Raw genomic sequence first — 15,726 nt, 5'->3', positions numbered from 1 at the left:
TTAGGAATGATGACCACATGTCTTAAATCTTTAAAAATAATATTTTTCATCAATGAGTTTTATACATGTACTACGTTACTTCCTATTTAACCATAAAGACAAACACAGCTGTTCTGACAATTAGATCAACAAATCCTTGTTTTCTTTCAAGAGCCCATCTCAATATAAAAATTGCTGAGATAAAGAGAGATACTGAAAATTATTGTAGAAAGGGACAATAATGAAAGAGGAAAAAATACAATAGAAAAAGTGTATTAATGAAATATAGAAGAATAAACTCAGAGGAAGACAGGAAAAATAAGAGACCATCTAGATAAAGCTTTATGGAGAATGGGGAAATGGAAGAGAAAAAAAGTATAACAGGAGAACTTGAGAAATAGAAAATCAAACAGGAAAAACAGAGAAGCTAAATTTAAAAGTCTTTGTCTTCAGAGAGCTTGTCATTCTATGTATGCAAATTACAAAATATTAATAAAGCACAGGATGTGTGAGACACCGGCTTTCTCTGAGATTTCATCTAAACTGGAGTTTGATCAACTTCTATTAAATGTATATTCAAACTGCCTTATTTAGGCATGAAGCCAAGACACGGACACCCAACAAGTGTACCTTTATTTTAGAGTGACTACGTTAGGTGTCAGCGCTTCTTGGAGAAGTCTTTTCATTCTTATAGGATGGAAGTAAGTGCTCCTGAACACTCAGTGTGTGTTCGTGTACCTGTTTTATTGATTGTATCTTGAATCTTGAAGGGCAAATCAGTGCTCCTGCATACTGAACATGAAGTGCAAAGTCACCAAAAATCAATATAGCAAATACACTAAGTACAGAGGTTCATCTTAAAAATTACTGATTCAGGGCTTCTGAGAACATTAGGTCTTCCCCTGAGACTTCTGCAGAATAACTTAGTGACTAAAGTCCAGAAGAAGACAACTGGTGTGTCTTGGAGAACTGCCTTAGGGAATCTGAATGCACACTCGCCATTTCCCAGATGAGTGCATTAACTACTGGGCAAGTGACCAGACTTCAGTGGAGTAATTCTTTTTCACTTCTATTGAAGATAGGCTCACTGTGCAGAAAGCTACCCAAGATTTATGGCAGCAGACACAAGAAGAGTAAAAGCAAGCTTAAGTTTTGTAGCCCTGTTTTAGAAAACCTAAATAAAGTGCATAAATTGCAGTGAGCAAGAAATGAATGTTCACAATTGGTGACTTTTGCACTGAACGGAACACAGCAGTGCATGTGGACTAAGAGATTTGTCTAAACAATCCCAGTGTGCCTTAGGCCGTCAACTATTTTCCCCAGCAAAGGACTGTTCCTGAATAGGCACCTCTGTTCAGACTTCTGGAGCTTTTCTTACAGAGAGGAACAAAATGGAATTTCTGATTAGCAGTTTCAGACACCAGATGATATTACATGGTCCTGTAGAGCATGCAGGCTGAATATCTGAGTATCAGATAGATAACCTAATCAGGAAACAGGCAGTCTCATATTGTGTCTAGGTAAAAAGACATATCACCACTTTGGCCTTCTGCTGCACTGATTTGCTGAAAATGAAATATGCCATGGAGTACTGCTGGGTTTAGTCTTTGAGTCTACAGTACTAATTAGCTAGCCAATATAATTTCAGTATAACTATTTTTTTGGCATTTCTGAAATATCTATTTTTTCTACCCCAGCTGTATCCAGGGCAATAAAAGGCAGCACCGTACCACCAAAAGTTGCAGGAATCACTTCGTCTTCTCTGTATCATAGATTCTGCGTGACTTAAGTAGCCTGGTGGTTGAGCAAAACCCAGCATTTTCCCACTTAATAAGGTTGTGTATGGGAAATGCCCACAGAAATTATGCATAAGCTCCAATACTGTAACAGCACTTCCATGAAGGTAAGTGATGCAGATAGAAGAGTATCCCACACCAAGCTTTTTTTTTTTTTTTAAATCATGTACAAGTCTGGAATCAGATTGATAGACAGAAACAGATTCATCAGTTTCTACAGGATAACTGCATTCTTACATTCAGGTCCATCAGAATGAAACCACTTATGATATGAGAGACAGAGTATCACTATTTAACCCCAGCTGGCTAAACTAAACTAAAACACCACACTCACACTCCCCTGGTGGGATACAGAAGAGAATCATAACAGTAAAGGTGAGAAAACTCTTGGGTTGAGATAAAGACACTTTAATAAGTAAAGCAAAAGCTATGCACACAATCAAAGCAAAAGAAGGGATTAATTCACTGCTTCCCCTCGGTAGGCAGATGTTCAGCCATCTCCAGGAAAGCCGGGCCTCATCACATGTAATGGCTACTTGGGAAGACAAACGCCATCACTCCAATCATTCTCCCTTCCTTCTTCTTCCCCTAGCTTTATATGCTGAGCATGATACCATAAGGCATGGAATATCCCTTTTGATCAGCTGTCTTGGCTGTGCACACCCTGAGCTTCTTGTGCACCTGCCACAGCATGAGAAGCTGAAAAGTCTTCAGCTACTACTTGGCAACAACTAAAATATCAGTGTATTATCAACATTGCTCTCATTCTAAATCCAAAACACAGCACTACACCAGCTACTAGGAAGAAAATAAAGGCTATCCCAGCCAAAATCAGGACACAGAGAAAATTAAAATGAGAAATGATGATCAGAGGAAATAACAGAGTAAGTTAAGAGAGCGTCTGAAGAAACCCCAACAAACAACATTTTAGTGAATGATCAATGAACAAAGTAGTAATTGAAAGCTAGTGACATAGTCACTATAATTCTTTTCTTATTTAGCTCCCCAAATGCAGTTCTCCTCATACCTGTATAAACCCACCAACATCAATCAACAGTTGAGTAACAGCAGGATGGTGGGAAAGCCAGTTGTTAATGTTGTAAATACTGGATGCAGACGAAAGACATACACCAAGACATTTTAGAGTATAATAAATTCTTCCTAAAGATAATGCCTCACTCCTAGCATTACAAACAACACTTGTAATTGAAAGTTCCTGGATCTTAGTTCAGTCAGATCTACTCAAGGCTCCCAGGTATATGCAGGGTGAAAAAACAGTCCCACAGCAAGAGATGCCTGCTCTGCCTGAGACTGTAAATGGCTCTCTGTGTTGGACTTTGGACTACAGCAGCAGTAGATTTAATCAGACAGTTTCATTTGGAAAACTAAATGAGCCAGTGAAAAATTTGGAAAGAAATATCTGCAGCTCTTCACTGATTAAGTTGGAAGGCATATATTGTCTCAAATGATGCTTTTTAGAAGTATTTTGCTTAATTTTATTTTAAGTCTTTAATGCAACTGAAAAGAAATGGCCTGACTTGTGACTTGTAAATCCCTGTTGTCTCTTACCTAATAGAACATTCCCGTTTACCTGTTCAAAAACTCAGCTCTCACTGATAATTTGGAGCAGTCAGCCACTTTTCAGGACAGCCCCCTTGAGCAGAGAGGTATGGAAGTAAGGGACATCAGGAGGCCTACTTCATTGAAAAAAATAAGTACTGCTTTAAAACCAGTAGTGGCAAGAACTAGGCCTTTAAGATAGATAGGCTTGCATGTCTTCCTTATGGTGAGTACACAGAACCAACAGAGAACTTTGAAGTAGAGTTTTATACAGCTGTCCTGGGTTTTGGCTGGGATAGAGTTAATTTTCTTTCTAGTAGCTGGCATAATGCTGTATTTTGGATTGAGTATGAGAAGAATGTTGATAACACACTGATGTTTTGGTTGTTGCTAAGCAATGCTTATAACAAGTCAAGGACTTTTCAGCCAGAAGGCCGCAGGGAGGGAGGGAGCAAAGGCAGGACAGCTGACCCAAGCTGGCCAAAGGGGTACTCCAAACCATATGACATCATGCTCAGTATATAAACTGGAGTTCGCGAGGGGGCAAATACTGCTGCTCAGGAACCAGTGTACTGTCAGTGTTGAAGGTGGTGAGCAATTGCACTGTGCATCTCCTGTTTTGCATATTGTAATTATTGTTATTATTATTGTTATTATTATTATTATTATATTATTTTTTGTCTTCCTTTACCATCCTTTTAAATTGTCCTTAACTCACAAGGTGGTTTATTTTTTTCCTTTCCCACCTTTCAACTCTCTCCTTCATTCCACTCAGAGGGGTCATAAGCAAGCCGCTTCATAGTCCTTGTTGCCAGCCAGAGCTAAACCACAACAGCATAGACTAGAACAAGACAATTTCTGATCAGATTAGTTTCCCTCAGATCAGCTGAAGAAACAACATGAAAGGTTTTGAAAGCAAAGGCTGCTTTTTCCAGCTGTGCCCTTTCAATGCAAATCCATACTTGCAATCCAGCAACTGACAGAGGCTTTCAACAAACACTACATTTTCCTTCCCTATGTCCCCACCAGAAAATCTCTTTCTCTCTAGGAAATCCTCAGAGGCTTATTTATGGATTTATTCCTTGCTCTTCTCAAAAGCCTCCAAGCCCATATTCATTGAGACTATTTACTTGGTAATATACACTGAAATTTCAGAAAAGGATCTGAACTGAGCATAATCAGCCGTGCTGTGGAAAGCTCAGAACCTCTCCCTCCACAAGAGGAGACAGTCCAACACCAAATATAGCACCCAGGTCGAAGGGAACAGGCAGCCATTTAAAAGAATGCTCAAAAACCCACATAGGAAGCAGCTAATCCCCAAATAACAGATACACCATTCTCAAACACTGTTATAGCTCACTGAAATAATGAAAAGTTAGTTTTCCTACCTGTGACTGTGGAGGAGAGCATTGAAAGCCAATCCATCAGACCAGCTACTGGTGAAATTGATAACATTGACTTGCGGGTAATTACGAGTCGATTGGCGGACCCAGCTCAGCAGAATCTTTTCACTGTTTGTCTGCTGCAGTCCAGCCATGATGTTTTTCATTACATCTTTGACCTGCAATAAGAGACACAATTTCATTGACGACTGAACTTATTCATTAAAAGTTTTGGGTTTGGGGGTGGGGTTTTTGTTTATTTGTTTGTTTGGTTTGGTTTTAGCCCCAAAACATCCATTGCCTAGATTTAAGCATTCAAGAAAAATCTTCTAAGTACAGAACATACTTGGTGTCACAGTATAATGATAGCAGTCAATTCTGAATACTTAAAGACAACTGATATTGACTTGTTCGTCACCATTGCTGATGCATTCAGTACATTCATTCCTGTGCCACGTGAAAGGTTCCATGCATGAACAGAGATGCACATTTTTTTCTCTTCACTTAAAGGAAAAGAGATCATTCAAATTAAGTATTTTTTCATGTGGTTTTCTTTTCTCCGGAAATATATCCTTAGTTAGCATGATATATGACAGAAGAAGTTCATAAAAGGATGAAAAGAATTCTTCTCTCTTTGACAGACTTGAAATAAGTACCAAGGCAAAAGAAATGTGTTCAGTGTACAGTCATGTTTTTTACTTAAACGTGCAAACTACATTTGCATACATGGACTTGGATGAAAAGTGAATTTCATTGCATGCATTAAAGGAGTATTGTGTGTTTTTCTTTTTCTCCTAATGAATAGCTAATATTCCTCTTTCATTTGAGAAAGCTCACTGACCTCCAGTTGTTGTTTTACAAAAAGCCATTAATTCTGAGGGCTTCTTAAAATATTAGCCTGGAGTTTGACATAATGGAATTGATTATATATTTCTTAGGAACTTCTTTACTAGTGAAAGGACACCCAAAACTTCTATTAGAAAGTCTATAATTTCTTTTCTTGTAAATTAATTCCTTTTAAATCATTGCTCTATCCATATATGTCATAAAAATTAGTAGCTTTTTAAAAATACTCACTGAGATATAATTTCACTATAAAATTGCTTACTGTTGCTTACTTGCTTATGGAATATATCATTTCATTATAATTTTCCACTTGAATTGCTCTGCATCCACTACCAGTTGCAGAACAACATTCAGTGCAGAAGATACTTTATTATAAAGGGTGGAACACTTTGAAATTCTAAAAACCTTAAGATAACATGTAGGAGCTGTAATCTCAAAGAATAATCAATAATAACAAAATTAATTACTATGATACTCTAAAAAAAAAACCCAAACCATACCATTTTATTGTTCATTCTGGTAAGTGGCTTGCTAGTTTTACAGTAATTAATTCAATAATTTGAATAAATGAAGATATGAATTACTAAAAGGATGTCATATTTTTACATCTCAGATGCATACCACCCAAAGAGTATCAGTGTCTTCCATTTTCTTTTTGAGACTTAGGTATAAAGTTAACTTTATAGGTTACTAGTTTCTGAAATGGGAGGAGAAACTGATCCTCTCTAAATTTCATGGGATTCATTCTTGACTTTAGTCTAAGATTATAATTTGCACCAATGAAAATTAATATAAAATTCTGCCAGATAAGAATAGCAGTATTTTAGAGTTGCCTCCATTTCTACACCAGGATACAGAAAGTAAAGATTTTAATAAATTACAAAATAAACTATTTAGTTTTGCTTAATATTTCCGAGTGGATGTTTTGAGTTTCTCATTAATATTTTCAGTGTCTTCATATTTGAGAGCTGTCAAAATAGATTAACATAATTCAGCAAGAAGCTAAGAGTTTTGCCTCCTATATTTCCAGGCAAAAATCCTTCACTAATAACAAACAGAAAATTTTGTTGTTCATGAACTCACGTGCTAAAAGAGAAGAAAAATTTTTGAGATTAGCATCTATTTCATCAAACTTAAACAAACTACTCCAACAGGGGGATTGGACTAGATGATCTTTCAAGGTCCCTTCCAATCCCAAACATACTGTGATACTGTGAATATGAAAGACTAGAAAATATCAACATTGCAGTAATGGTGAAGTGGCCAAACCAGGGTTTCATTGTTCATTTTGGATTTTTATCAAGTACTTGTATTTACAAATTCATATTTATATAATAAGAAAACAGCCATATTTGAAAAATACAACATACATTCTTATAAAAGGATAAATGAATGAATGCAGAAACCCAAGATTTATAAATATAAAAGTTCATAACATATAGAAAAAATCAAGTGTGTGAGTTGACATTAACATAAAAGAAAGGAAACAGAGGAAACTAGGCAAAAACAATAAAACAATGGGTTGTCAGAAAGCCAATTATTCTGAAGAATCCAGGTGATAGTTTTCCTTTTGATTTAAAGAGACAAAGAAAAAAATTTAGCATTTATTTCTATTTTTGAGTAAATGAATATAAAATAGCTTCAAACTCATCTTGCTGAGATTAATATGCTGACAATGGATAAAGATTTACTATCATTTTCCTGCATTTCTCTGCAACAGTGAAGACTTACATTTATGGGTTTTTTTGTTGTCTCCTAAGGAATGGCAAGCATTTAAAATAACAAAGTAAAAGGGGTCTAATCTTATACTGAATTCATTTCCCATTCAGTGAGAAATGCTGAAAAACTCCACTTCTACGACTGGAGCCACCTTGTCATCCTGAGTGCCCTGAGGGATGCTGCCACCCCTCCCCACCCATCATCTCGGTCCCACGACGCAGCACCGTGCCACACCATGGCATGCCATGGTACATCATGGCAGGTGGAGCAGCACGCTGCCCACAGCTTGGCTGGGCCCTGGAGCAAGATCAGTGTCTCAGCAGAAAAGTGCTGGCTGACACTGAATTTAGAAGGAAGCTTTTTGAAGGCTTCTCAGTAAAGATGTACTGTTCAGGAACTGTAGTATGTAGAGATGTTCTTGCATCAGCCTGAAGAGCTTTTGGATGTATAAGGTCCCTCAGCATCCCAGGCTCAAAAGCTACAGCCATTTCAAAGTGTCTGGTAGGCTCTGACCCTTGCTGTCAAATGAAGAGGTGACCTCTGATACTCCTTTCTTTGTTACCTCTAATTTCTAATGCAGTAAAACCTGCAGGAAACAAAGCTCTAAGGTATAGGAAACTCCGACTTCTGGAGAAGAGAAATATTTACTTTTCCTGGGGAATGGACGTATTTTACGGCAAAAAGAAAATATTCTATTTTGAACAGTAGCAGGGAAAAAGGCAACACAGATGTCACCAAGATGACTTCCAAAAATGTCAAACTGTCAAATGGAAAACTCTGAATGGAATGGAAACACTGCTGTTCTTGTCACCACCCTGAGAAGCGGTCAAAAGCAGAATAGCGTGCCGAGGCCTGGTCCGCAGTGGCAGGGGACCTCTGATCTCCCTGCTGCAAGACCACAGCCTGGACTTCGTGTGTGTAGCTGTGTGTGTGTAAGGTGACCAGCAACACAGCTTGGACTTCGTGTGTGTAGCTGTGTGTGTGTAAGGTGACCAGCAACACAGCAGGACCTCAGGCTTGCACGACATCTGTTCCACCTAAAACCAACACTCAGGCACATAACATTTTGTAAGACTGGCACTTGGCTTCAGGATGCCAACCCCTAGAAGAGAGGAAGGGAAGGAGAGAATCTAAAAGAGATATTCTCAAAGCAAGTTGGTTTAAATTTATTCAATCAAATAGGGACATTACAGTTTCCTGACAGAATTATATTTGTAATTTTTACTTGCAATATTTCAGGTATTCTGACTGCACAGATTACTTTTTTATAGCTAGAATCTATTGAAGACTTTCAAATCACAATTTAAAGAACTTTTCTAAGAACATTTTCATAGATGTTCAAGACACCTATCAAAGTGAAGGATGTTATTTGCTTATTGATTTGAGGTGGATTGACAGAACTGTTAATATTGCATTTACACCACTGTAATTCAAAAGGAAATTAAATGGTAATTGCAATTAAAATACCAGTTCTGCAACAAGCACACAACAGACCTGATGTAACAGGTCTACAAACAAGGCTGACTGACTGTGAAATGCACCTCTCTGAAATATTTGCCTTACGCATATGCCTATTATTTTGCTTTTTTTCTGAAGAAAGTTAAGGTTTTGGTTGTGACTCTTACTAAACATTTTTGCTAGTTGGTTTTTTGTTTTTTTTTTTTTTTTTCATGCTCTACATGAAAATAAGTTTGCCCTTAAAAACAAAACAATATGCACACTGCAATATAGAATGATTTTCCACTCTTAAGAGTCTTTGTCAAATATAACAGTTAAAAATTAATAGTTTGTTTTGGTTTTGCTTAAAGGTTAGTGCTGCAGTAAGGCTGGGATCACAGAACTGTGAAAAAGAGGGCAGCAGTTTCAAGGGAACAAAAACTCTGATGGATTCAGTACCATAAAGAGCTTTGGCAGCAGGTGCTCAACTCAGAATGATGGTTCAATAACAGTGAAACTTTTAATAATAATCTGAAAAACAGCTTAGATAAGAAAGGACACAATCACCACAGGGGATACAGAAGGACACGAGATTTCTACCGAACAGAAGAATGGCAAGAATGAGTAGAATCTTGTCTGCTGCAATGCCTCTACCACTGCCTCTCCACAATGGGACTGCTGACATCCATTCGGACTGGTACTGTCTCATTATTGCTTTCATGCATAGTTCTTCTACCATGTCTTTTTTTTTTTTTTCTTCTTCACATTTTATGCAAAAAGACTGACATTTTTGCAAGAGACGGTTTTGTTGTCATATATAATTACATATCTGTCCTAATCTGGTCCTGGCTGTAGAATGTGAAATTGGAAAAAGCTTCTTGTCTGTGCATCTGTAAAAAGTAACTGTCCACACAACTTGCGGTGTTTCTTTTTTGTTTTGTTGGGTTTTTTTTACACGCAGGTAGATAAACTTAATCTACGTGAATTCTACCCAAACTGGAAATTTAGTTACAAAATTTTGAATAAAAAGAGAAGTCAAGAACATGCAGATCACTTCCTTTCAGTAATCCATGAATACTGAAACATACAACTCTAAGTATAGAGTAAACACAGACTGAATCACTAGGACTATCCCAAGAAAGTGACACACCTTTAATTACTGCCTTGTAAAACATTATCCCTGGAGTTTTCACACATGGGTAGTTCAGCTGAAGTCACAAGCACCACGTACTTGAATAGTCATCTCAGTCCATAATTCACAGAAAGTAAAATACAGTGTTTCAAGGATTATCAGTAAAAGTTGCACAGCTAGGTTTCATATCCTATCTGCTCCTAATAAATAATTTAAAACAATGTTATACAATTAAACTAGTAAAATTAGAAGAAAAATGTTCCCTTCTTCAATGAATGATGCACGTGTGATTTTTTTTTATAGGAGTGTTTAGTTTTTAATACAAAGTCTTTCAGGCTCTGCTTCCCATCGTCTTTTATTCTAATGCTACAAAAAACTACAGTTGCAGATTATTGCTTAGGGAACAGAGCCAAAAAAAATTGACAGTCTCTTAGACCATATTCATTTAAACACACAGACTCAGAGCATCTAGATGCCAGTTTGAATTTTGAATTTTTATTCTACTGCTGTCTCAAAATTTGTTTACTTAAGTGTCCTTATCCACCATGTTGATTTTCACTAGATCTATGTCATAATCCCCTCTTTTTCTCTAAAGAGAAAAGAAGCTCAATGAGCCACATCTGCTTCAACAGATTGTCAGAGTAGCAGCTTTTTAGCACTCTAAAAATAATTCTTGGCAGGCTGGGTCAGCAGTGAATAGCAACAAGTGTGATTACTTCATAAAAATATAAGTCACTCTCTCTAAGATACTAAAAACTGGCTATGAAAGCTATATATCCACATTGGCTTTGTCTAGTCATTTTTCTTACAATAACTCTATTATATATTGTCTTGAAACATCTGACTGTGAAAACAGACACAAAGGAGCTGCTGCTAATGCTCTAAAACCTTTTTTATCTTCTCAAGATTCTTGATATTCTAAATATTCTAGGTAATATGTAAACAGACTGCCATAAAACTTGCTGATTTAGGACATTGTTTGCAATGTCTATGTTTACTGTGAAGGTTGTAGCTGGATAATAATGGAGAAAAAGATCAGTGGAATAAAGGTACTTCATGGAAAGCAAGCAGCAGCACCACCCACCTGCCAGTGGAGGATTATATTCCAGATCAAACCAAGGGTCAGCTTATGATTTCCATCCACAATGTCTGAGCTCCCAATATTTACCAAATCAACCTAGTAAAGAAACAAAAAAAATATTTGTACAAGATTAATAGCAAGCATGAGAGATTGGTGTTATTTTCATATATTTGGTGTTAAAACTTCCTTTGTGGTGTGGGAGTGGGAGGAATGGGATAGCACAAATATCTCATTTGGTTTCTGTTGTTTAATAAACACTCAACTCATGTTGACACAATTAATGAGCTGGCAAAAAGGAAGCAGAGATGTAGAGTTCCAATTACTCCAGTTATAGTGTATTGTGAAAATATACAATTAAAAGTGATAGCTAATAATAACTCAAAAAATCAAAAAGCCTCAATAATTAAAAATCACAAAACTGATAGGTGACGCAGAAAAACTCCTTTATCATGCTCCTTACACAGTACACTTCGCTGAAAGCTACACACACATCTAGACACTGTAAGATCCTGCAAACCCAAAATATTATTCTATCTATTTAGATTAAAAGAGAACTTATAGAACCTATTTTGCCTTAATTAAATTCTACACTGTATAAGACAAGGCAGGATGTGCTCTAGAGTATAGAGAAATCAATGATTGTGATCTAAGCAAGCCTTTTCCACATTAGTTTGTCCGGTAACATAGTTTTTCGTATTATGCATTTGCAACTTTATAATGCATCAGCATTTATCACCCTGTAATATTCTTTCCTCCATGTATGAAATGATCCTTCACTCTCCCTCCACTTTTGACACTATTTTAATAAGAAAGTCAAATTCAGGGATGTGAGCGCAAGACAATACAAGCTAAGACCTGTGCTTTTGGATGGAAACTATGACTAAAATTTGCATCCTCACTGCTTCACAGATGCAGTTTTTCATGGTCAGAATTGATCTTCATATAGTAAAGTACCCCATTCCTTCACAAATTACTCTACTGCACTTCTGAAGCTATTTGAAGTTCCATCTGTAGAATGACTAGAGGTTTTGCACACTCATAACAGCCCTCTTTTTTTCTTTTTAGTTTCAATGTATCCATGTATAGGTCACTTTTATTAATCGTATACAAAGCAGATATTTTGTCAAGAACTGTAAAACTCTCTAAGAACTCTTTTCTTTAAAAATTCATCATTTTTGTAATAAAAGCATGTGATACTGGCATTTTTTTTCTAATCAGCAGTGTTTTGGAATATTTCCCAAGTGGAATTTGGACTTTATAGCCTAAATTTGAAGTGGGGTCCATGTAGCAAGTTACCCACTACAAAGCTTATTAGGGTACCACCTGCATGTCCTACAGGCCAAATCCTCCATCTGTTTGTGGAAATGAAAGCCTGAATACACCTGAGCCTACCTCTATTTTCCTGAAACAGAGGAACACTTCCCAGTTTGTCTCAATATTGCCTGAGGCTATACTGGGGCAAGCCCTCACTCCAACACCATCACCTTTCCATGAGAAAAAAAGGAAATCTTTAAAATGGATTGACTGGAAGCAGCAGCATTTTTCAGTCTGCTACTACGCAGATGACTGCAGAACCTCAGAGAAAGGATGGCACATACCAGCAGAAAAATCTAGATCAGTCCGGGGCTTTAAATACATTCAGAATCATTGACTTTGCATTCCTGAAGACCCACAGAAATTGCTCTTGAGATGATTTTGAAGGTTGAGGAAACTATTTTGGAGGCCAGTCTTCCTGTTTTATACTAATTTGATACAGTACATATACACACTAACACTATATTGATTTTTTATATTGTGTATAACTTCTAAGGTTTTCATTACCTGAATATAAATGGCCACTGGATGACCACTTTCTAAAACAACATTTTTTCTTTTATATTATTCTACTGGAATACTCTCTGATTTCTTTCCATATTTGAAAAGGACTATTGTTGTGTTTGGGAAACCGAATGAACAGAACATTAATGGATTTAGCTGATATTTAATGAATACTTTTAAGAGTATTTACTATTGAAATCTGTAACCATATTCCAGGTATGCAATGAAAACCTTGTTTTATACTTTGAAATAAAGTATTGCTGATTTTTTTCAACCATGTCAAATATTGAAGATTTTAAAGAATTAGAAGCTTCTATTTATTTACATGAAATTCCATTTAAAAAAAAAAAAATCAAGCTGGAGGTCTTTATGCCAGTCTTATAAGGTCACTTTCAGTTATGCACAAATCTTCAGATGGATACGCATTACCTTAGATTTATAAAATCGATGACTTTATTCAGTAGCTGAACTCAAGCATGTTTAGTGACCTACTGTGGCTATCAAGAAATCCAATATAATACGCAGTACAGAATACATTATCACTGTTCCATCACTTCCTACTGTTATGTTTAAGCGCATGTTGTACTTTGTTTGAATTTATTCTGGAGGAGGAGGTATGATATAATTAGTTGGCCACTGAAAATGTCTGCTAAAGTTATGGGTCCATTAGAATGCTTGCATAAGGAAGATAATAGAAGAATATTTACTCAAAAATGATGCATAGGATACTGACTTGAAAAGTCAATCCCAACAAAATAGAATGAAAAGTGGTTTTGATATGATTCACTTCCTTAATGTTCTGAATCATAAGGAACGGACATCAATGAAATTTTACCAAAAAGGTTTCTTGTAGGAAAAGCCTCAGTTTTTCAGACTTCATAATCATCAGAGTTTGTGAGTAGGTATTTTGGTAGATAGCACCTTCTAACCAGCTATGGATGACTTCTTCTTGTTGACCTTTTAAAATGTATTTTAAACATCACGCATTACCATAAAATTGTGCATGTTGATCACTCTCCAGATAGCATCTGTTACAGATATATTATTCAAACATTTGATGGTAGTGGATTTTAAACGCTTTCAAATACATTCCATCCTGGTACTGAATGATAAAGTGTCCAAGTCACATTAATGAAACTGCTTTGCTCCAGTAATCATATACTATAGGCCAGAGTTTGATCCAACACTTACAAAGCATTGAGTATGCTATCTGTAGGATGTTTTGCTCCTCTCCAGCTGATTACTTACGTTATTTCTCTGCAAAATCTGCAGTGCTTTGTTGACATTGTTCAGAGCATGAACTCTTGTGGAGCCTTTTTCTTTTGCCTACAAAGAAAACAAAACAAAACTGACTGCCCAAAATCAGAAACTAGAATACCCTATATGTAAGCCCCATCTTTTATTACACTCATAGTTTTCTATTTCATAAGTTTATGACAACAGCAGTGGGAATATTAACATACACTGTGCATATGCAGCTTCCCAATATGAAATAAAGATGAATGTGAAACAAACTGGATCACCAGTTGGAGAGTAATCCGGTATCTTGACATTTTTTCAGTGAATGAATAATTGAAATGCATAGAAAATCAGATAATTCCTGATTGTTTTTATTACGATTAGTCTTCTTCCATACGGCACAATTTAGGAACATTATTATGACAACCAAACAGATAAGCATCACTTTGTTTTATTTTTATTTATAAATGTATTCCCTCTGGATTTTGATTCTCAAATTCCCAGTCTCCTTCATTAGTCTTTTATGGAGAAGTTTGAAAGAAAGATCCCAGGCTTACAAAGTCCAAGTAGGAACACAAGAAAGGATATTCAAAAATATGTGTGATGCGTCACTTCAGAATTTCCAGGTTAATAACAGCAAGCTCTTCTCTATTTTCACATATGTACTACTCCAATACACCAACTGTAAGTACGAAGTTTATTAGCAAAATATTATAATTCTGCACATAAAATTCTCTTTCTCGTATTTGGCACAAACATCTAGTGATAAATAATTTCTGAATTCCAGCTAAAGTCTAAATATCTAAGATGAACACTGCCTCAGTCCTCTTTGCCACACTTCCTTAATAAGTGCATACAACAAAGCTGAACATTTTCATTTCAAATATATGCTTAGTTCTCAGTTCCATTGTTTCCTCAGTTTCCAATGAAACTTAAAAATATTCAGATCCCTAAAAAATACCATTTTGACAGTTTGTCACCAGTGGTGAAAATTAATTAACAACACCTACTACAACTACCACAACATCAAGATTCCAATATACAGGTAACATGTTAACATAAACATACAAGTTTTTGGCCTGTAAGACATTCCAGGAGCTCCAGAAGTCTTCGTCCATCTCGAAAATCATTAAAAAGATCTTCAATGTAGCGTCTTCCAAACTGAAATGCAACAATGGCTTTAGTTAGTTCAAATACCAAAAAAAAAAAAAAAAAGAAAGAAAAAAAAGGAAGGATCAAATTGCCAAAATAAGACCAGAAAGCTGTAAAAGCCACTGTCCTGCAAAGTCGTGTATTCCACCTATGTAAATACACTGTGCTGTCTAATTAAATAATAAATATGAAATGTATGATGCAAAGTAGAAGAAAATATCTTACAGCTAGACTCATAAGGTTCTTATACATCCATTTTTTAACAGGGTTTTGTTGCATAAGAGACATTAGTGCCTACCTTATTTCAAGTACATTTCTGAAAATTACTATTGATATAATTTGTGAGAAACTGCTGCGAATCAAATAATTCATTATTTGTACAAACAGCATTAATTCAAACAATTAAGTCAGAACTAAATACCAATGAAGCTAGAACACAAACTGGAATTGGCAATTAAGGTGTGATTCACAAGAAAAAATAGGAAAAATAATTTGCCAAATGAAAAAAAAAATCCAAACACAGAAAAATATATAAAGTTTAAGTGCCTAATAGGTGCTCTTTCACATGGTAGAAGCAAACTTGGA

The 15,726-nt window shown here is 36.0% G+C and overlaps 1 protein-coding gene across 12 annotated transcripts in view; it reads right to left on the bottom strand.

Moving 5' to 3' along the window:
• Positions 1–15,726, bottom strand: part of DMD (dystrophin) — a 1,243,922-nt gene that overhangs the window by 851,279 nt on the left and 376,917 nt on the right. For all 12 annotated transcript variants that reach the window (XM_065859822.2, XM_071812115.1, XM_071812091.1 and 9 more), the window contains exons 3-6: positions 15,058–15,150; positions 13,999–14,076; positions 10,936–11,028; positions 4,724–4,896 (exon numbers count right to left, since the gene is read on the bottom strand). In XM_065859822.2, coding sequence (XP_065715894.1) covers positions 4,724–4,896; positions 10,936–11,028; positions 13,999–14,076; positions 15,058–15,150 — 437 coding nt within the window. The remainder of the gene's footprint in view (positions 1–4,723; positions 4,897–10,935; positions 11,029–13,998; positions 14,077–15,057; positions 15,151–15,726) is intronic.

Source organism: Patagioenas fasciata, chromosome 1, assembly GCF_037038585.1.
Source record: "Patagioenas fasciata isolate bPatFas1 chromosome 1, bPatFas1.hap1, whole genome shotgun sequence".
NCBI classification, from domain to species: domain Eukaryota; kingdom Metazoa; phylum Chordata; class Aves; order Columbiformes; family Columbidae; genus Patagioenas; species Patagioenas fasciata.
Note: the sequence above shows the minus strand (reverse complement) of the source record. Positions and strands in the feature narration are given on the sequence as shown.